This window comes from Periplaneta americana, chromosome 11, assembly GCF_040183065.1.
Source record: "Periplaneta americana isolate PAMFEO1 chromosome 11, P.americana_PAMFEO1_priV1, whole genome shotgun sequence".
Classification (NCBI taxonomy): Eukaryota; Metazoa; Arthropoda; class Insecta; order Blattodea; family Blattidae; genus Periplaneta; species Periplaneta americana.
In genome coordinates, this window is record NC_091127.1 from 143,572,117 (window position 1) to 143,596,553 (window position 24,437).

At 36.6% G+C, this 24,437-nt stretch overlaps 1 protein-coding gene across 1 annotated transcript in view; it reads left to right on the forward strand.

Moving 5' to 3' along the window:
* LOC138709381 (uncharacterized) overlaps positions 1 to 24,437 on the forward strand; it is a 41,727-nt gene that overhangs the window by 5,520 nt on the left and 11,770 nt on the right. The window contains exons 3-6 of the mRNA XM_069840119.1: positions 3,973 to 4,077; positions 4,633 to 4,828; positions 9,255 to 9,361; positions 16,009 to 16,241. Coding sequence (XP_069696220.1) covers positions 3,973 to 4,077; positions 4,633 to 4,828; positions 9,255 to 9,361; positions 16,009 to 16,241 — 641 coding nt within the window. The remainder of the gene's footprint in view (positions 1 to 3,972; positions 4,078 to 4,632; positions 4,829 to 9,254; positions 9,362 to 16,008; positions 16,242 to 24,437) is intronic.

The window sequence follows — 24,437 nt, forward strand, 5'->3', positions numbered from 1 at the left end:
GAGCATTGGGAAAAACTTCACACATACTTTTAGGTCATTTTCAGGAAATGAGTTTTGTAGCATTCAAATTTTTCTTGACACAGAAGAGAAGATAATATCAGATGATCTATGAACTGAAATCGGGTGTTAGCCTGTGTGATAATGAGGTCACATACTTCCTTGGCTGCCGCAACCCCTGTCTGAATCCCTTCGATCTTACGACGCTTTTTAGGATTTTCATTTTCACAGATCTCGCTGTTCAGCATTACTGTGCACTGTTCCGTATTGTCTGTATGGCATTAACAAAGCTTGATATGCAGATATATGATTGAACTTATATTGTATTGATACGCAGAGTCGGCCTCGGTAGCATAGTCGGTTGCGGGTTCGATCCCGGACCAGGTCGATGGCATTTAAGTGTGGTTTAAATGAGAAAGGCTCATGTCAGTAGATTTACTGGCATTTAAAAGAATCCTGCGGGACAAAATTCCACCACACCAGCGATGCTGATATAACCTCTGCAGTTGCGAGTGTCAAATAAACCATAATTTCATTTTTTTATATGCAGATTTGAACCTTAGAAATATCTAACTGCTGATGTTGTAGTTGGTTGTATAATATATCTACATGATACATCAATTAAAAAAAAAAAAAAAAAACTGAGCCAGAAATTGAATTCAGGATCTTCAAGAGTAAGCACCAGGGCGCTTGCCTCATTTATTGTGATGTTGTTAGATGTTTCAGATTCCATTATGGTTTGAAAACATTCTAGCAATGGCTCCTTCTTCTCATTCAAACATTTACTGTTCTTATTTAAAACTCCATCTTGTTGCCCCAGCTGATGGAATTGTCTTTTAAACATATTAATTTAATATAGACTGTGTGGAGATCAAGAGAAGAAAGCAGGGATACTGGATACATTAGCAAAAAATATGCGAGCTTTGTAGGCTATTTTGTTTAGCGGCTCTTTCCATTATGAGATTCAACTGATGGACACTTAATTTCATATTTCTCCTGAATTGTTAAGGTACTGAACTGAATAGACTGTAAATATTGTACAGAATTAAACATTGTCGCAGTTGTTATACTCACAACATTAAAGAAAATGTATTTAAAACTGCGCGCTACTGACAAACTGCTGCAAATTTTGCAGCGCCTGGAAACTCTGGATTCATGGCAAGGGGCTAGCAGGGGGAGGGGTAAAACTAACGCGCAAAGTTTCTGAGATGAGACTGGCAGCTCCAGGGGAGGAAGTGGCTTCACCCTATACTCCTTGTCTCTGGTTTTGCTCTGGCAGCACCAGGAAGGAAGTGACTTCACTAACGATTGCGTGCATGTCAATGAGAGCGAAATTTTTAAAAAAATTCGAGCCGCTAAATAGAGACTGTTTAATAAATGTATTTCACAACATAAAACGAGACAAGAACCACAAATGTCTGGGGGTGCTGCAGCTCCGCAGCCCCCCTTCGAAAGCCGCCCCTGCAATGAATGTCTTCCAGTTTTACTTTTTTTGCATTCAAGAAACTGATAAACCACATTTTACAGGTGACAGGCCACTCCCCTTGTCTTTAACATTCTAAACACACAGAATGATGTCAGAATTTATTGTTGGTGGAAGGCCCATAGACAAGTACTGCAGCTTGGCTTATTTTGCAACCTCCTTGCATTGGAATGATTAGGTTCGTTCCAACAAGCGGTTCATGGATCAGTTCCTGTAAGGTTCCTGTACCATCTTATGTGCATGCGCTAGTTGAGCATCTGCTATGGGATTGAAACTGGACTGGACACTGTTGGAACGCTTTCGCTGATCGTTATGTACTAAATCCAGAGATGCTATAACTGTGATCATCTTTGCTAAGAACGGGATGCTTAATTATTATCGTTTCATAGCTAATTCTAATTGCAGAAAATAGAATTTCGATCATTTTCTATAAAAAGATGACAAAAAATATGGAAGGCAAGAATTCCGCTAATTCAATGTCGTGTACTGGGGGACTCTCATCTAAAAATAGTTCTTTTTTTTTAATTATTAATGTATGTACGTTATTTATTATACTTTTAATCAAAGCTGCATGTTGAAATTGTAATTAACTATTTCAATACCCAAATAATTTCCATTCCCTTTCTTTTTGGCGAAAATTTAAATTAAATCTCTAGTTTTATTATTCGTCTGTACTGTCACTTTTCATCTTTAACCTCATTGATGTGGACAGTCGATCATGTCTTTCTTCAGTATCCAGGAGACTTTGGTGAGCTTATGCGCATGCGCGTCTTGCGTACTCTTCTGTACATGCCTCAATCCGCGGACTATTTCTGACCGTTCCGAACCTGTGTCAAAAGCTTGTTGGAACGCCCGACTGCAGTACATGTTTCTGGTTCAGGACTGGTTCGGATTGTGTTGGAACGCTTTTTCTGTACTGCGCATGCTCACAATGGTTACGGACAGTTTCTGACTGTTGTTGGAACGAACCTATTATTAAAGCTCTTAGGATTACTCTTCAGGCGCGTGATTCACTTCTTGGTGCCATCTTATCGATTCGACTATGGCATCCAGTTCTGATGAAGTCTGCAAATGCCCATCCATCTCCCTGTTAATATGCCGCCTCCTCATATTGATGGCATCTGTTGACAATTCACGTGCTTACATTCTGCTGCATCCTGACTGAAGATTGCAGCACTGTAGTTCCTGCGACTCATCAAGTTGCCAACTATCCGAGGGGGCTACACTCCCTGGTCTGCTCTAATTCATTGTAGAAGCCTTTACAGTTCCCCCAGACATGACACTGTCCACACCTGTGGAGTAATGGTTAGCACGTCTAGCCGCGAAACCAGATGGCCCAGGTTCGATTCCCGGTCGGGGCAAATTACCTGGTTGAGGTTTTTTTCCGTTGTTTTCCCATGACCCAATAGGAGCAAATGCTAGGTAACTTTCGATGTTGGACCCCGGACTCATTTCACCGGCATTATCACCATCTCATTCAGACGCTAAATAACCTAAGATGTTGATAAAGCGTCGTAAAATAACCTACTAAAATAAATAAATAAAAGACATGACACCTATAGGCAAATCCTGGAACCACGTCTGCTACAATCTCTTGGTCGACCTGAAACTGTTAAGGTGATGCATAAAATTGAAGTTATTGAGGTCTATTGCCGTAAGTTACCCAGCAGTTCTGCTTCAAGTGGTTGAGGAAAACCCTGAGCCAATATACTAGTCTGATTTGTCTCCAAATGGCATCTGTGGCTTCACAACGGATAAAGGAACTCAGCACATATGGACAAAATCGTGATCGCAATGCTACAGTAGAAGTATTTGAAATTTAAACTTACTTTGCGGACACACTTTATATTTTGAAAATAAAGTACATAAGGCACTATAAAGTAGATATGTTAGCAAAGAAAGGAACTAAAATCAACTTAAAAACAAATTTCAACTTCCCATATGAATCAATAAAACGAGTCATAAAAAGAAAAAGTAACAGCGAACAGGCAAAACATGAAAATTCAAAATGGAAAGAATCATTCAAAGATCCAAAACTAATTCCTGATCTACCTCGAAAATCTGCCGTGGCCATGTTTAGATTGATTACTGGTCGTGATTGTCTCAGTAAACACATCCATCGTATTGGAGTACTGAATTCACCTAAATGCTTACTGTGCACCAGAGAAGAGGACATGGAGATGGAGCATCTGGCTAATTGTGAAACTCTTAGGACATTTGTGGACCTTCCATCAAAATATTGGGAAGCAAGAAGGATGATGACTTCATTGTTAAATCCAGAGCATTAGATACACACACACAGACATAGACACACCTAAAATATGCATGTAGAAACATTTTTTAAATATTCCTTAACCTAAACACTAGTAAAGACATTTCTCGAATATGTAGGGCTTATTTCTTTAATTGAGATTTGTGTGTGAACGTGCACATATACTCTCCCTTTTTATATATAGAAATTATATCACCATCCTTTTTGTGTTTATTTCTAGATTATTAAGTTTCAGCCACCCGCTCCTGGAAGCAGCCGAAAAAATACAGCTACCCAAAAACTGGGATCATGGTTTAATTTTGCGGACGAAACATATGAGCAACAGGTAGGTTAATTAAGTATAATTCGAGACTTTCAGGATAATTAATGTGACGTGAGATGTTTGGGTATTTGTGCTGTGTCCTAAATATAGAGACTTCCAATGTTTCATTGGGAAAGGGAAATGGGGAACTATCTTATTTGTTGGATCTGATATTAAGAGCATTTCTCCAAGACTGAATTGGGAAAAAGTTCTTGGTAATGAATCCAACAGATAGGTTTCATTGTTCTCCTTTCACTTGCCTTTCATGACGATGAAGTCATCATATAGGCTAGCTCTGAAATGTTGACTGTCTCTACATTTGAGACATAGTGCAAATACCCAAAAATCTCGCACTATGTAGAGAAACTATCCAGGTGAATGCAAGGAAAAGTAGTTCCTTGTGTGTATGGAATATATTATAATACTAAACAGGTTTTTATTTATTAATGTTTTATTTTTTGCACATGCCAAAATGAGAGCAATAACAAGACAACAAATTTGCAGTTCTATTTTAATGTTAAGTGTACTCTGTACAGCGCTATCATTGTAATTCAGTTTTTCTGTCTTTACTCCTTGCAGGTAAAAATAAAGATGGCTGACCTTCAGTCAAAGCTGGAGCATGTAGAAAAAACTATAGGGAAAGCATACCCAATGTATTCTGCTCTGTTAAAGAAAAGAAAACTAAAATATAATGGGACATTTTGTCCTGTAGATCCAATGAAGACATGTCCAACAGATCAAAGGAATTTGCAAACAGTTTATAGATTTACCATAGGTAAGTGACCTTTATTCGTTTTCTCTATGTACCATTTTATATCTAACATAGCCTCTCACTTCTGATTGAGGTTCTTGCAGATATGTACATTATAATAATATGTACAGTAGAACCGTGGTAATGAAGGGGGTAGAGTGAACGGTTAATCGAAAAAATCTGATAATCCGTATCATAAAAGGTTTTCATAAATTAAGTGCATAATAGAGTTTTGTAACTTCCTCCGTGGTTTTTTGTTTCAACAAGCTAGGTAGTTGATCAGAAGTTAACTAATTTGAGTCTGATTTTCAATTATTGGTTTTTAATGGCCAAGGAAACTCCTTATAATGGCTGTCTGTGAAAAGATAGGAATAATAGAGGTCTCATGTTGTAGATTTACATACTTTATATACTTTACATTGGTTTTCATTAAATTGCGCACAGTTGTAATTCTTATCTCGTATTTTGATGCGAGATGAACTATAGTTTCTCTTTTCCCAAACCACTCAAGTTAGATCAGAAGTTAACTAATTTGAGTCTGATTTTCAATTATTGGTTTTTAATGGCCAAGGAAACTCCTTATAATGGCTGTCTGTGAAAAGATAGGAATAATAGAGGTCTCATGTTGTAGATTTACATACTTTATATACTTTACATTGGTTTTCATTAAATTGCGCACAGTTGTAATTCTTATCTCGTATTTTGATGCGAGATGAACTATAGTTTCTCTTTTCCCAAACCACTCAATTACTTGCACTTCTTTCCATAGCAAGACATGTTTACTACTTTTGACACCTGTGGAAGACATTTTGCATAGAAGTTACTCATAGATGGTATGACCACTCATAGAGTAGACCACTGTGCAAGAGTAAAGGTTTGTAAAAAAGTAACCCATAAAAAAATCATACTAATATGATGTACAGTAGGCTACTTCATATTTTTTGCAGCAAAAATAAAAAAGAGCAATAGAGAGAAAGACAGTCTGATAATGCACCATTCGGTTAATAGGGTGACGGAAAATTGGGGTTCTACTGTACATCTATTATAATTATCAGGCAGTATATCTCACTTAACGATATGTTTCAGGAGAAGAACAATTATTGTTTGAAATCTGATTAGTGTAATACATTAGTACTGTAGTCAGTGATGTATGCAATGGAGGGGGAAAGAAACTTGCCACCCTAGCCCATTATCTCCTGACTTAGTTGCTTCATGAGATGTCTTATTGGTGTCACTTGTGAGGTTCAGACCTGTCTTCAGACAGCTGACTAAACAACAACATATCCTCTGCGGTGAATGATTGGCCAGACCTTCAGTCTGTCATGCAGGCGGTCCTGGTTTGAGTCTTGGTCAGGTCTGGGATGTTTTAATTCATAGTGACACTTGTGGCAGACAAGGTCACAGTTGGGGTTTTTGTCGAGGTTCTCCCGTCATACTAGGCATCTACATCATTCTGTCAACATTTTTCCATTTCAGAATCATTTCATAGCATTTCCTGACTGCTGACTGGCTTGGGGTCGAGGGGTGTTGCCTGCTTGAAACCTGTTACTGTAATGAATACGCCTGCCTTGAGAGTTGGCGCAATAGATCGTGAAAGGTCGCAGTGTTGGGTCATAATGTCCTCCCGAATTTTCATTCCATATCTAACATATGTCCTTAATTTTGATCAGTGATCAGTATATTCTTGCAGAAAAGTATTTTCTATTATCCATGTGCTAAAAAGGATAAATGTTCATCTCCCCTCTTGCTTAAAAAAGTCCCTTGTGGAGATGCTTGTATTTCCCTATTTTGACTATGCTGACATTTTACTGACTGACCTTTCCATCGACAACAAAACGAAACTTCAACGTGCTCATAATTTGTGTGTACGTTTTGTAAGCAATGTTCGTAAATATGATCATATTACTCTATCCCTGGAAACAATAGGTTGGCTTAAACTACAGTAGATAGAAAAAGAAATTTATATTCACTTCTCATTCTTCTCTTCGAAATCTTGAATTCTTCTATTCCTTCTTACTTGTCGTCTCGCTTCACTTACATTTCTTCCCACCACAATCTGAACACACTCTCTCGCCATGAAACAATATTAACAATACCATCCCATCGCACCTCCTCATACTCATCCTCTTTCACAATAGCCCTGCCAAGACTCTGGAATTCGTTACCTGCTAGCATCAGGGACTGTCGAAATAAAATTGAATTCAAACGCAAACTTACTATGCACTTGGTCAGTAATTGAGACTCGTTCAGACATGGTTTCTTGTAAATAGTTCTCTTAATCTATTACAAAATATCTCAATATATGGTAATTTCATCACTATAGAATTTTGTTATTCTAGGTTTGATTTGTAATTCAGTAAATACAAAAATATTCTTTGTTCTTAACTTCTATGATAAAATGTCTAGCTTTCATTAATCAGGTAATCTTGTCGTACTTTAATTTTTATTGTAATTGTAATTGTAATTGTAAATTTAATGTTAATTGTAATTTTATTCTTCATATTATAGTTGTAATCCCCTGGTAGAGGGGCAGAGAAGGCCTGATGACCTTATCTCTACCAGGTTAAATAAATACTACTACTACCAATTATAGTAGCCAGAGTTGGAGTGTAGTCAATATATACTGCAGGGCTGTGTCTTCTGCAACTGGTGCTGATTTTATTTTAATTTACTTCTTTTGTGGTTTATGGATGGACATATAGAAGAATATGTTCCAGATCTTCATCATGATTATTACACCACAAACAAGTAGGATTATCGGAAATGTGAAATCGGTGTAGGTACAATTGTGTGACAGTGTGATCTGTTCTGGTTCTTGTTAAAAATGTTTGAACATGTCTGAGCAAGTTTTTGTACATTTCCAGGTCATTTGGTTTCTTTCGTACAGACTAAAAATGTTCCTTTGTCAGAAGATAGCCAATTGTTGATCCATAGGTTTGTAAAATGAGACTAGATATCCATTGAAAAGTTATTTCCTTTTGGAGTTTTTTAGTTTACTTGTTTCTGAATTGGAATAATTCTATGTACGTATAGGTTTGGTACATATTTAATTATATTAAATATAGCTCCCTTGGAGTCTTTAGAAATTTGAGTAACACGCTGAAGAGCAGCATCAATAGCTAGCAATTCAGTGTCAAGAATGGAGGAGGATGAACATGGTATGAAATAACTTTCTTGATATTTTGAAATATAATAAGTTACCCTGCTCCTGATGTCCCACTATTAGGATTTAGAGATCCATCTGTATAAATTTTATGATGATCCTTATATGTGCTGCAGAGTAGTTCCATAGCATCTAACTTAAGAATGTATGGAGGATCATTTTTGGAATGATTTCCTCATTTCTCATGAAAAACAAAAACTGAATAGACTACAGTGGACTATAATGGACTTTATGTTGTCGGCAAACAGCTGGATACATTAAGAAGATTGATTGATATGTCCTTAATTTTATATGTTACACCAAATTTAATCATATGATTGTAATAAAAAGCGTCCTAATGGATAAGGGGTAGAGAGAGCTGTGCACAGTGTTTCTCTTTGACGTATAACTATATCTTTCTTGTGACTGATCAACATTTTACATTAAGCCTTGATCGCCAATGGTGACTGGAAATTTCATACCCTGACCATGGAGATGTCAAACAAAATAAAAGCAGACAAATAGAGATTGAGAGTTTGTTTCAGACACACTTATCAATTCATGTATAAAAGAAGCTCAGGGTCTAAGTACAATCAGATGTCGTTATAACGAATGCCAGTTTAACGAATTCATCAGTACAATGAAAAAAAAAAAAAATTGTATTTCCCATGCTTACCTGCATAAGGTTCCATGTTAAATTATTTCAATTGTACGAACATCAATATAACGAAAATTTCACTACAACGAAAATAAAAATTTCCCCTTCATGATACATATGATCATTACAACGAAGTGGTGATGTGAAACCAGGAGATTTCATTGATGTCAACAGTGCATTGACTGTTGAACAGGAGGTTACAGAAGAGGACATTGTCAGTAGTATAATGCAAGAGGAAGGCGGTATGAGTGAAAGTGATGAATCTGTATGTAGTGACAGTGATAGTAAAAAAGAAATTTCTCTTGCCGAAACTGTAGATATTACTAATGATTTATGGCTATTTCTCGCTGGACAAAAAATTTACCAGAGGACGTGACAAAAAGTGCAAGTGTTATTGTAAATTATCTAGAAGAATCAATTGTAAAATTGTTGTTGTCAGTTGTTCGGGAAAAAATTACAGACTTTTTCTCAAAGTAAAACATACAATTATGACATTTGTGTAAGAAGTAGCATTGATCAATATTACAGTATAACGATCTTTCAGTATAATGAAAATGATGACAGGGTCCCTAGAAATTCATTAAAACGACATTTGACTGTACTTGTTCTTTTGTGTATCAAAATGTGTTGTGTGTGGTTGAATGTTACAGGCATATCTGAAATTGGTCAGTATGGCATTGGATTCTTTGGGAAGAAGATTAAGAGCATTTCATCAACAAATTTATCCTGTCCTGAGCATGTTATAGAAGCAGCAAATGTAAGTATTGCTATAGCTTTCCTCATGTATATGCACAGCAAATATGCAAACACAGTACTGTAATAATGCTGTACAGTAATAACAAAAGTGCATCACCTATGTTCACCAGTGCCGCTAAAGTTCTCTCATAAACAAAGATATGTAATAGTGATATCTTTATTATACAAATTCGTAATGTAGTCAAAACAATATAGGGTGAGGTACCAAAGATCAGAGGTGGCTGACACTTCAGTGCTTCCAACCTTGAACCTGAAGTACTATCTCACAAAGTTGTATTATTTGATGTCATGAAAACAGTAACTTAACTTACAACTTGCTACATGAAGGAATAATAATGATATTTTCGTAATATATTTGTTATATTATAATCACCATATACGAGGGTCATTTCATAAAAATGCACACGTTGGTAGAACTGTGAAGTGGATGAAGTAACATCAATGCAAATTACGTCAGTTGTAGTTGAAGGCTTAAGGAACAAGCACGTGTGTTCATTTCGTCAATAGCATTCTCTATGTTTAGGCAATATGAGCTAGAAATGGAGCCTACACGTGTCTCAGGTATTGTGACAATTGAAATTCAAAGATCGAATCTTTACATGTCAAAACCTCCACAGAAATCCAGTGTACTTTGAGTACACTTTGTGGTGAATTAAAGTGGATTGTATTATAGTTTCATTATGGATGTTCAGCATAGACCAGGAAGGCAGAAAACATCAACAGATGAACAAAGTGTGAAACTTGTGATGAATGCTCTTGAAGAAGATCGCCAAAGGACATTAAAGAACTTTCAGAAGCTACGGTGATTCCACTAACTTCAGAATTCAGTATTTTGATAAACGATTTGAAGAAGAGACAAATTTTCAATTTCTGTGCGAATGGTTCCTCACTGACTACTGAAAAAAAGCAAAAATGCCTGAACATTGCAAACTTGTGGAAACAAAGATTCGTCGTTGAAGGTCAAGCATTTTTTTTTTCGAGAATCATCGCTATTGTGAAACGTGGATTAGACATTTCAAGCCAGAGTTGAAATCACAGTCAAATGAGTTTCTGCCACGTAAAAATTCGATCTTAATGTACGATTTTTGATCTTCAATCATCACAGTGCCATAGACCTATGCCTAAACACAGAGTACGCTATGGACGAAATGAACACACGTCCTTCCTCCTTAAGCCTTCAACTGCAACTGACGTAATTTTCATTGATGTTGCGTAATTCACTTCACAGTTCTACCAACGTGAAGTGATCCTCGTAAAATATACACATAATATGGCACGATATAAAATATATACACGCAATATGGTACCTGAATAAAATTAGTGTAGCTTGCCTTGTCTGATTAATATCTCAAATTGTGCCAACCTGACGGTTACAAAATGACTAACTATCCAGATATCTGTAAACATACGTGTATTCAAGGAAGTGTTGCCAGTAGTGAAGTGAACTTAAACAGCTAGAAAATCACTAAATTTAAGCAGGTGATCAAGTAAGTATTGTGGGAAAAAAATTGAAGTTGTAACCTAGTATCTCATGTTACATTGTACTGACTATACAATTTATTTAAGATTTCATTAATTTTCTATAATGCGGAAACTTGTACAATTCGGAAAACATTTTCGGTCTCTTGAGATTCTGCTTTGAACAAGTTTTATTGTATAAGTATTTGGAATCAAACTTTTATTCTTAAGAACTATTTTTTTACTGATAATTACTTCAGGAACAAATATTGAACTATTATATTCAATTGAAACTTCGGAAATCACTCTATATAGCTTACACAAGGTGTTTTTGCATTGTGTATTCTAAATCTGTAAGACATAATGATAGATTTTTTTAAGCTTTTTTACCAGTTAATGTAGTGATAGATATTTTTTAAGCTTTTTATTTACCAATTAATGTAGATCTGTGACTTACTTAATTAGCACAATTATGTACTGAAATACCTTTTCCGAATACTTGCAGCTTCAAAGTGTAAATTGTTCACAGTACACTTTATTTGAAGTAAAATAGATTATGAGAATTCTTTCATTTAACAGTGTCGTAATATGTTAGTTGAAGACGATGTGACATTAGTGTTAACATTGTTGTTATAATTAATAATTCTTTGGATTTACTGTTCTGAGAGCGGAAATTGCTTACATTACAATAGCAGTTCATCTGTTATATTGTATATACATATAATTAACATTAATAAAGTTTATAATTGTCAGTTGACCATGGTAGTCTAGATGTTACTGTGTGTGCTTCTGGTTTCAAGGTGCACAATCCATACTAGCTGAAGGCAATGACTTGTCATGCAGAAACAGTGCTAAATGCAGCTTCTGTTTGATGAGAAAGTAAAGTGCTGATCGCATGCAGTAGATATACTGCATGTAAAAGATCTCTTTGTTCTTTAATAAAGGCAAATTTCTATGTCTAAGACAGTCATCATTCCATTCTCAACGATAATAGAAGTCACCCCAAAAATGATTGGGGAGATCTCTGATGGAGAAGAGTGAGAACATGTTGATTCATAATCTCATTGGTCCAGGACCATTTGTGTAATGATCCACCAGTACATTAATAGGTGGTGTAAACATTGAAAATAGATACCTGTTAAACTGAAATCAGTTGAGAAGAGTCAGTGACCTTGTTGTCAAGTACTATATTATTCAGTGATATGAAAAAAGAAAAGTAAAAAATTCCGTACAAAGTATGTCTGAATAACGGACATCCCATGGAGGACCCAAGTGCTCAACAAAACAGACACTTTCTAGGAATTTCTTCATTCCTGCAACCAAACTAAAATCTGTGTGATGTATCTTGTCTCACTGTAAAGAGAGAGAGAGAAAGGAGATATGTCTTACTTCGTCTGTATTGTTATGGCGATGGGGAGTGGAGCGATGCCGTCCATCCATCCAGTAGCGGAAGGGACTAGTTGATACATTTTGTAGCGCAAAATAAAATAATAAAATATCTCTCTTCATACTGTGTAGTTCCGTCACTGAGCTTGTCTTTCAAGAAACTGAGTTCCGGTAGCCTGTACAATAACAAGGTTTTGAAAGGAATACTGAAAATTTACAACCGTCCTATAACATCCACCTTCATTTGAAGGGACTTGGTTTTATTGCTACTGAGACAAGATAAACCTTACCAGGTATAATATAGGATATTTGAACCATATCCACTCCATGACATTCAAAACTTTTTCTTTCACTGCTACACGAAAGTTTAAAAATATATACGTAACAAATATAAAGAGACAATTTTAGACTAAAACCTTAAAAATAAGTCTTAATGGGCAAAATAGGAATTTTTGGGCATAATTAAACAGCTTTCAAATGTTCATATTTGATTAAAATGTGAAGATATTTAACTAGTTTTAGTTTATCTCTTCGGAAAAAATTATGCATTTAACCTAAAATCGAGGTCTAGTTATTACCAATAAGAAAACTGACATTGACAGCACCACTGATACTGTTATCATTGTTTTTGTTATCTTTATCCTTCATTTTTATTTTTTAATTTTGATCACTACCATTACTATAGTTGGTGTCACTGCACTACCATCACTATTTGAAATTCCATTGCTGGTGCTGAACACTTGGAACAACTAAGTCTAAGGGCTGTTATTATAAATGCCGTTTAAACCTTACGTTCAATTTAAAGTGAAGTTTTTCATTCTGCTTTGTATTATAAACCTGAACTACCAGTCAATCTTGAGTTAACATGAGTTTAACTTATCGGCAGTTCTCTGCCGTTTAAACTGCAGTTCAAGGCTCAACAGTGCAAGATGGCGATTCCACAATACACATGAATATTACAGATGTTTTCAAAGAACTTATGAGTGACATATGTGAGTGATCAATATTACTGAACGACCACGGTGGCCAAGAATTTTTCGAAATAGAGTGCTCCACTTTGAAATATACATAAATGAACATAAGTTTTAAAACATGAGGTTTTAGAAGCAAACAGTCCTAACCTTCAGAATTAGGCTTACAGTCCTAACCTTGTTTCGAAAAATTGAGACTCAGATACAACATGCAATAGAAAAATGAGAAAGTGCAAAAATATGTGTTTTAGAGTTTGAATTTAAAGATTATTTGAAAAAATAAATGATTTATTTCTTATTTTTGAAAAAAAATCTGTTGAATCTCTGCATCAGTTACTAGTTGCGCTGCGCTATTTTTCCTCTGGAAGTAGACATACTGAAAACGATGGAAGATTTTGGAGGTGTCTGTAAATCTGCTATAAACCTATTACGCATTGCACTGTGTGTGGCAGACAGTCTCCTGGTAAGATTTACTGTAGGACCTGATTTATAAACACACTAATAATATTACCTAAGTTTACTAGACTCATAAAAAGAATTTTATTGTTTGACTGAATTCTATTTCATAAATATGCTAGACAACACATCAAATACGCACACTAATATTATTACTTTATTACTCAGTTGATTCTGTATGGAGTTACGTCGCAGATGGTCATGCAAGGTCTAGTTTGGTTGCATTGTGTTTGGGAGTATAATGTTGGTAGCCAGCGTTAAACTATTTGAGGTTAAGTCCGACAAGCATACTGAAGTATGCGATATTGGTCCTCTTTAGGTTTTTTTTATGATACTCTCTCTGATATCGAAGAACAAAGATGTTTCTTAATGAAGATTTTCCATGAGCGTCGGCTATTTTAAATCAATAATATAATTAAATATTTGTGATCATCTTCTTTTCTTTTCTAGCAGCAATACCAATCGTATTCCACTACGGTTTAACTTAACCGAGACTCTGTAATACGGCACGTTGAGTTAAACTCATAGTTAGGTTTAACTTAGGTTTTACATAATCTTTAGATTAACCATATTTATAAAACCAGACCTAAGTCATTGGTTCTTCTCAACTGTTTTCGACATAATTCGTAGCCATTTGCAATTGTGACAGCAGCATAGAAACATTTCTGAACATCCTCCACTTCTCTTTGTGGAGGAACATGCTCGGAAGACTGCTCTATGCATGTGAACTAGAGATTTGTGGTATATGGAAGGGAGAAGTTGCATTTCAATGAGGCTGTCAATAACGTAACCTCTAACATATACATTTAATGCACATTTCGATGTGTATGCTAATGGTGAAATTAATCATTAATACTAACTATACAATTACTTAAATTCGTGAATCTTCCAAGTAGTGGAAATAATGCACGGTGCAAGTGCAGGCATTCAACAAGTAATTTGTTGGTATCTTTAGCAGCAGTAGAACATCACTGTTAGTCCTGAGTAGAAATAAAATTACCTCGGGAATTATGTAACGGTGTTACACAATTCTCACTTAAGGTATGGTCATACGTCGCTACTTTTGCAGTGATCAGTACAAAAAACTGCGCAACTCTTGTACTGCGATGTGTGAACAACGGTGCAACCCGAAAAGTAGCGGCTGCCGAACCTGCTGCCCGCTACTTTTCCATGCTGTGCGCAGCTTAAAAGTAGCGACGTGTGAACAGGGTTCTCAGGGTTGCAGCCGCAGCATTTTTGATATCGGTTTTGTTGAAACTTTTGCTGCAGTTGCAACCAGTGCTACCATCCAAATGTGCCAATGATGCTTTTATTGTTTGGATATATTTTAATGTTAAATGTGATGAAAATAAATTATTTGTAACAGTTATTAAATACACAACACAGTCTGAGCATAATTGCTGACGATATAATTCATTTTTTAAATTTTCTGTAGCATAGTTCCAAACAGGAGGGTTGCCAACATTGATTATGTGAATATATTGTTGGTTATCATTTAAGTATATAGGCGTTTTTAAAAGCTTTATAGTAAAAATAATGTCAATTTCTGAATACTAGATACGACAGAAAAGCAAATAATTGATAAGGAAGCTTTAGCATGAGTTTCTTAATAATGCGAACATAACCACAAAATGTATATTGAGAAGTCAACACGGAAATGGAAACCTGCAGCATGACTGCGGCTGAAAAGTAGCGCCTTGTGTGTGAACAGACTCGCAACCTCCAGTTGCAACTTTTGCAGCACGAAAAGTAGCGTGCAGCGCACTACTTTTGGCTTACGTGTGAACACGACACGCAACTTTTGCAGCTGCAGTACAGAAGTTACGCTGCAAAAGTAGCGATGTGTGACCGTACCTTTATGTGGATTACAGGAAGTTATAGTAATCAGGACATTGAAAATCTAGATGATATTACTAAAGTGGCCTCAGAACAAATTTTCTGAGAGCCAGAACCTGCTATCCCTATCTGCCTGATAACAGTTAACAGTGTTTTCTGTTATGGCACACATGGGTGAACAATATCAGCTGTTGATAAGGAAAGGCTGCTGTATTAGCATCCTCCCTAGAGACAGCCAGATAGTTCCCATATTAATTGTGTAAAGTCTTTGACTAATCAGCTAAATCCATCAATGCTTCCTTAAGGTAGAATGATAGTTAAAATTCCTAGATGTAATTGTTTTTCTACAATATAGATAAAATTATGAATGTGCGTATTTCTTTGAATGCTTTGTTACTTGATAGAAATTAACAGTAATAGGGAGTCTAGCATAGGAAAGGTGATATTGAAATGGTAATATATAGTATGTGTGGTCTTCACACATGCAGCAAGAAAAGTTGAATTGAGAAATAAACCGAAATTACTTGTTATGTTTTGGCAGGTATTTGAGAAGATGTTACAGGTACCCGTAGAGCCAACAGCAATATTTTCACGGTGGAAAAAGCTGATTATACACACTAATCGTGCAAAGGATCTGATGGTGACTGTTTTCGGGAAGTGTCCAAAGGAGGTGGAAACTGAAGAACTAAAGCGTTCACATGATGTGTTAAAGGAGTACTACACTAATGGAGAAGGAAAGGAATGTAAAATCGCATCACTGCATATGAAGATTGTGTATGTTGACCCAAAATATGTGCTATCTAGTACCCTCTCTCACACTCTCATGAATGTGCACTCGAATTAGGCTGTCTTACAACGTGATAGGCATTTGTTATTGTGTATGTGTCTTATTCTGCCAAAAGGTTTTCTGTGGGCTTTCTTTGCTCGCTTTTCAACTGACACAAACATTGGAACGAGCAAAGTTTGCACTTCCACGTGTTTGTGTTGGTTCTCTCATTCTGTATTCTCTACATGAGAGAATGCATTATGTCTATAGATGCATTGCTGAATAATTTAGAAAAAGAGCTGCCTTTGAAGGCTAATGGTAGCTTTGTGCTTTAAGATTTTTTATGTACTGGAACTGCTTTACTGAAGGGAGTAAAAGGTTTAGGTGATTAGAGCAAAATCATTCAGTAAATGCAAATCGTGATAAATACATGCACAAGAAGCAGTTGAGAAAAAGTTAAAATTGTTTTGATAGGTGTATACTTAAGGTACGGTCACACGTCGCTACTTTTGCAGCACTGCAGTACAAAAAACTGCGCAACTCTTGTACTGCGATGTGTGAACAACGGTGCAACCCGAAAAGTAGCGGCTGTCGAACCTGCTGCCTGCTACTTTTCCATGCTGTGCGCAGCTTAAAAGTAGCGACGTGTGAACAGGCTTCTCAGGGTTGCAGCCGCAGCATTTTTGATATCGGTTTTGTTGAAACTTTTGCTGCGGTTGCAACCAGTGTTACCACCCAAATGTGCTAATGATACTTTTATTGTTTGGATATATTTTAATGTTAAATGTGATGAAAATAAATTATTTGTAACAGTTATTAAATACACAACATAGTCTGAGCATAATTGCTGATGATATAATTCATTTTTAAAATTTTCCGTAGCGTAGTTCCAAACAGGAGGGTTGCCAACATTGATTACGTAAATATACTGTTGGTTATCATTTAAGTATATAGGCGTTTTTTAAAAGCTTTATAGTAAAAATTATGTCAATTTCTGAATACTAGATACGACAGAAAAACAAAAAATAGATAAGGAAGCTTTTGCATGAGTTTATTAATAATGCGAACATAACCACAAGATGTATATTGAGAAGTCAACACGGAGATGGAAACCTGCAGCATGACTGCGGCTGCAAAAGTAGCACTTTGTGTGTGAACAGACTCGCAACCTCCAGTTGCAACTTTTGCAGCACTCAGGTTGCGCACTACTTTTGGCTTACATGTGAACACAACACGCAACTTTTACAGCTACAGTACAAAAGTTGCACTGCAAAAGTAGCGATGTGTGACCGTACCTTTAGAGAATACCTGTAATTTGATGTGAAATGTAGAAATATCATCTGTACAGGTAATCTATTACACGATTTCAGAAATTTTGTATGTCTTTACAGTACAAAAACGAACAGACAAAAGTAATTTGCTAAGCTAAGTAACTTGTTTTTTTTAAATCTGTTATTTTACGATGCTTTATCAACTGCTATGGTTATCTATTGTGTGAATGAGATGAAGGTGATAATGCCAGCAAAATGAGTCCAGGATCCAGTGCCGAAAGTTTCCCAGCATTTACTCAATGGGTTGAGGGAAAACCCCGGAAAAACCCTCAACCAAGTAACTTATTCCAACCAGGATTTGAACCTGGGCCTGCTTGTTTCACAGTCAGGAGTGCTAACTGCTACTCCATAGCAGTAGGCAATATCTTTTTATGCATCCTCTGTTCAATATAGTTTACTGACAAGATCGACACACCTGGAATCTTGGTGGATGATGTTGTTAAATGTTATGTTTTATTTAACGACGCTCGCAACTGCAGAGGTTATATCAGCGTCACCGGATGTGCCAGAATTTTGTCCCGCAGGAGTTCTTTTACATGCCAGTAAATCTACTGACATGAGCCTGTCGCATTTAAGCACACTTAAATGCCATCGACCTGGCCCAGGATCGAACCCGTAACCTTGGGCATAGAAGGCCAGCGCTATACCAACTTGCCAACCAGGTCGACAGAATCTTGGTGGAGAGCTATCGATTGTAACCCTATAATATTGTCTTTGCTCAGATTACAAAGGGTCTCGGTAGTCCTTTTGTGTTTACCATGATAATCATTGGATCTGAGGTTCAAGAGTTCAAACCAAACTGAAGGTGATGGATTTTAAAGGATGTTCAGATCCTTATCATGACTTTTTTCCAAAAGGAAAGAAAAGCCATGAGTTCTATATTTTAGATTTATGGCACATATAAGAATCCTATGGACCATTTTTCGTCCATGTTGAATTTCAGCATCTAAAACACTGTTGTGAACACTTTGCATCTGAAAGATTTACAGCACTATTGCATGCAAATTTCATGCCTCACAATTTGAAGAGTTAGAAAATATTATAATAGATAATTATAGGCCTAAAGAAAATATTATAATGAAATTTATAGTAGATAATTATAGGCCTAATTAAATTATTATAATGTTGGGTACATAACACACGTTAGTACTAGTTATTTTAGCCTTTCCTTCCCATTTTATGTAATCCCTCTTTTAAGAAAAATTCCTATTTAAGGAAACAAAAAGTAATCCCTCAGAAATTCGTTAAAAAGGGGTTTTACTTTAATTCAGTTGCCAATTTTGGCATAAACAGCATCTAAAATTATGGTTTGTCAGCTTCACAAACCATCAATGATACAATTAATTTACATGCCAGTTGAAATGAATACATGGTTAATTCGGTGATAATAGCAAATACCTTACTATAATAATACCGGACAGCTGTATACTAGTAGCATTGGCGTGAATGAGAAATATCGCGGACCTGACATCTAGTGGAGGGGGATGGAATTACGTCCACATATACAAATATTAACATAGCGGGATTCGGACTATTGTTTAAAACGTGTTACTAATGTGGAATAATATATGAAACACTTAAGAAATGTTGAATAGTATTTAATGTAAAATTATTACCTTATATCAGAGCTGCATATTATGAGAATATTGCCTACTTCATATTACTTACTTACTGGCTTTTAAGGAACCCAGAGGTTCATTGCCGCCCTCACATAAGCCCACCATTGGTCCCTATCCTGAGCAAGATTAATCCAGTCTCTACCATCATATCCTACCTCCCTCAAATCCATTTTAACATTATCTTCCCATCTACGTCTCGGCCTCCCCAAAGGTCTTTTGCCCTCCAGCCTCCCAACTAACACTCTATATGCATTTCTGGATTCGCCCATACGTGCTATATGTCCTGCCCATCTCAAACGTCTGGATTTTATGGTCCTAATTATGTCAGGTGAAGTATACAATGCGTGCAGCTCTATGTTGTGTAACTTTCTCCATTCTCCTGTAATTTCATCCCTCTTAGCCCCAAATATATATATATATATATATATATATATATATATTTTTAATTTCAACCTGATAACGTTGCTTAGTTTCCTCGTCCTTTAATTTCAGAATATTGAATCTACTAATATTAGCTTGTTGCTCTACTTGCTTGGCTACTGATTTCTCTTAATTCTCCAATTACCAAATAATGGTCAGAATTACAGTCTGCCCCCCCCCCCCCTGAAAGTTCAAATGTCTACTATACTAGTGTGCCTTCTTTTATCTATCAAGATGTGCTCTATCTGGTTATGTGTCATTCCGTCTGGAGAAGACCACATATATTTATGTATATCCTTATTGGGGGAATGTTGTACTCTTGACAGTTAAATTTTTTGATGTGGCAAAGTTGACTAACTCCATTGTCATTACTACTTACGTGTAGGCTCTCTTTTCCAATTGCTGGTTTAAAAATATCCTCCCGTCCTACTTTAGCATTGAAATCCCCCAATAAAACTTTCATGTGATATCTAGGTAACTGATCAAATTCCTCATAGAAACTATCCTTTATATGGTCGTCTTTCTCTTCTGTAGGGGCGTGAGCATTTATAACTACGATATCGCACCATCTACCCTTAAGTACTAAATACGATAACCTGTCACTGATAAATTCGACCTTTTTTACTGCTGATTTTATTCTTTTATGTACAAAGAATCCTGTTCCTAATTGGTGATTATCATTTCCTTCCCCATAATACAATAAGTAATCGCCTATTTGTGATATGTCATTCCCATCTAACCTAACCTCTTGTACTCCCACTAAGTCTATTCTATATCTAGCGAGTTCTTTTGCTACTAATGTTACCCCTCCTGTTCTATAAAGACTAGTTACGTTCCATGTACCAAATCTTGTAACCTTTTTCCTTTGCTGTTGTCGTGCCGGAGAATCAGTCCCATTCCGAGGCTTACTGTTAGGTTTCGTAACAAGTTGTTATTTACGGTGATGGGTTGTTAGCCCTTCGCCCAACCCCCAAGCTGGAGGACCACCCCTTATCGGCTGTGCACAGCTGCTTATTCAATATATTTGTAGCTACCCTCCATATTTGGAGGCCGTCTCCTCTATCCGCAACTTCATATTACTTTCTGTAATTATAAATTGTTACATATTTTTTCTTTGCTTTAGTGAGATAAAATCAGTTCTGACATTAGGAATGAATCTACAATAATGCTTTATATACCCATTGCTGACAACTGCAAAAATAAAAATGGTAGTATTCTGATGCTTGTAATAATTTTTAGTAAAGGCATGTAGACAACAATAAAACTTAATTTGCTAAAACCTTAAAATTTCCAATATATTTTAACTTCTATTCATTTATTAGGCCTAAATAAAAAAGCTAATTTTTATTGTTCTATCAACACAGAGACAAAGGCATTGGGCCTAATAACGAATTTTGTTGACTCACGTTTTATTAACTGTCGGAAATCGAAAGTACGATTTGGAGCAATTTGTAATGCTGCAATTGTCACAATTATAAACAGCACACATACACCCTGACATTTCAACACAGCACTAATTAATAAAACTATTAACTAGGCCAGCAACAATATACATTGCAGTTGATTACAGCTTGTTTCGCGCGTATCTCCACACCGGCAGGTAGGTAGCAGCACTAGCATCATTTGCATGCAAAACTGCTAGCTGTCCGGTATTATTTAGTAAGGTATTTGATAATAGTATACGGAAAAAATTAATTAACTTGTAATTACACGTCAGTCTTCATATTTACACATGTGCATGTTATTTAACATCATTTCTTGCTTAGTAGCCACTATCTCTTCCAACAAAAGAAGGATAGGGTAATAAAATAAACATTTTCTTTGTTTTTCCACAAATATCTTTTAAAAGTATAATTGAACTCTTACGAGGCTTTATAGGATAACCTGCCATAGATGGGCATGTGGGAATATCTTTATCTTTTATATTCATACATCTCTAGCAGATTGATGATTTTGGACGTTTAAAAGAAATAAAAAAATCAAAACGACAGACACATGAATTCTTGCAGACTCATTACTTGAATGTGATTATATCAAAATTAGATTTATTATCTGATTTATTGATTCATTTTTTTTGAGAGGGAGTCTTTGCAATTCAACACATACCAGTAACTGGTTAATTAAATACTCAACCTCAGCTAGGTGCATTCTCATCCACACCAGTCACCTGTGCTGAGGTTCACTGTGTATGTAGGGTACAAGCAGGCAACTCTACATGCCCCTAGCGTTATTTAAATGATATTCCGTGAAACATCTTCTTTTTCTCCTTTATTTCGTTGTCATAATCAACTTTAAGATCTTACTATACGAGGGGGATCCAGGAAATAACGACCGTTTTGTTGTAATAATTAAAAAAAATATATATTTATTTGAAAAAACAAAGTCTGTTACATAACTGAAGCTTCCTTTACTTCTCTACATAATCACCCCTACATTTAAACATTTGTCGTATCTGTTCACTAGCTTTAGAATTCCCGTGTTATACTCCTCTGCCGCCAGTTCATTAAGCCAGGTGTTCACTGTCTTCTTCAACTCTTCATCACTTCCAAAACGCGTACCACCCAGAAAGTCTTTCAACTTAGTGAAAAGGTGAAAATCGCTAGGAGCAAGGTCTGGACTATAGGGCGGATGATCAAAGATTTCCCAACCGAATTGATCCAGCAATTCTCGAGTTGAAGCAGCAGTGTGCGGGCGGGCATTGTCGTGAAGAAGCACAACTCCTCTCGAAAGCATTCCTCGCCTCTTGTTTTGGATGGCTCGCCGTTGTTTTCGTAAAGTCTCACAATAACGATTTGCATTGGTCGTAGTGCCTTTTGGCATGAAATCCAGCAAAAGAACACCTTTGCGATCCCAAAAGATAGTAGCCATGACTTTTTGTGTTGAGAGAGTCTGTTTGAATTTTCTCGGTTTCTTGGGTGATGAGGGATGATGCCACTGATGTGATTGGCGCTTGGTCTCTGGGGTGTTGTGAGACACCCAGGTCTCATCACCAGTCACAATTTGATCAAGAAAGGCGTCTCCATCTGTGTGATATCGCATCAAGAATGTCAATGCTGAGGCCATTCTCTGAGTTTTGTGTTGGTCACTCAGTTGCCGTGGAACCCATCGTGCACAGATTTTGTGGTAGCCAAGATGTTGCAACACAATTTCACCAAGCAAAGAACGAGAAATGTCAGGAAAGGCAATATGCAATTCGTCGAGTGATGTGCGCCTGTCTTGCAAGATTCTGTCATTCACTTTAGTCTTCAGGTCTGCTGTGATGAGTGATGGGCGTCCTGGTCGAGTTTCATCGTGGACATTTGTTCGCCCATTGTTGAACATTTCGCATCATTTTCTCACATTTCTTTCATTCATTACAGTATCACCATACACTTCTTTCAATTGCCGGTAAATTTCTGCAGGTTTCAAATGTCGGGCATTCAAAAATCGAATCACACTCCTCACCTCACAGTCGGCAGGATTATCAATCACGTCGTTCATTTTGAAGTAACACAAAATGCACAATGGCGACTTGTTGCAACCAGTACTCACAACATTATGAGAACACGTTAAGGAAGCCAGTTGACCTTCAAACAAGGAAGGGGAGTCAGCTGCGCTGCGGGTATGCGCGAACGGTCGTTATTTCCTGGATCCCCCTCGTATATGCGTTTTCTTTTAGTACATTCAAAACATCGTCGTTGTACTACATAAACCTAGCACCTGACTAATGGAATGATTTATTTAAGAATAGAGTCGCGAATTTTACTACCATCATTTCGATTGTCTTCTGTTTGACATGGCTCGGTACGGCCCAGTGACTAGTGGTCAGCGAGTAATGTCAACTATCGACATTGCTCTACCGTGCGTATTATCCAGTTGTTCCAATTTATCTATCTTGAGCTGTTGTAAATAGATGAATATCATCCACAGTGGTGAATCTCAAACAAGATACCATGTTTTAACATCGAATTAGGCCTACGGTAAACTTCATTCTCGTCCATGTTATCCGGCTAGAGATAGCAGGTTCCGCTATTGAAATAACAGGAGGTGAATGGCTCTGATTGGCTCTTTCATTAATGACGTCAACATAGTGTTAACAATTTAGCATACTGGATGGGTGCAAAAAGTCTTTATTGTGTTGAACTAAAAGCATTATTCACCAATTGCAAGAGTGAGCAATCCGTGGAGTTTCACTTTGAATTTACTCTCTAATGAACATTGTAGGTATAAATGCGTACATCATTTTGAAAAGCAACGTGGAACTAGGGACTAGAAGAAAGTTCTTGAAAGTTCTGTCCATGGAACTGTGTAGGGATTTCTTAGAGATCCGCCTGATGATAAGAAATATTTGTTACAATGTTTGAGTAAGGATCAGGGAACTTCTTGGGAAAAAACCAGATGAAGACACTCGGAGATGGGCCGCAGCCGTAAGAAAAACAAAGACAGCGTGCACCCAATGTGGAACATGTATCTGCTGAGAGCACACTGTTTGTTCTTGTGTTTCTTGTACTGGTCTCAGAGAAAGCTCGTGTAGAGTGAAGAAATCCTGCAGCCAATGCAGTGACAGAGTGAATGTGAAAAGTTAGAAGAGTGAATGGAAAGGCACACAAAGACAGGTATCGATCCTCACAAGTATTAACATTGTAACTCACTTTCTTCCATTTTTCAGGAGAAGCAAATGAAGTTTTAAAATGATCGTGTAAATCTGTGTATACAGATAGCAACAATAAGATTTTACATACGATTGGGAAGGTTTAGAGCTACAATGATAGTACTGGAAGAAAAAGAAACAATTTAAGACCATATCAACTAGCATAACTCAAAACCATAAAAAATTGAGTTACAATGTTAGTAT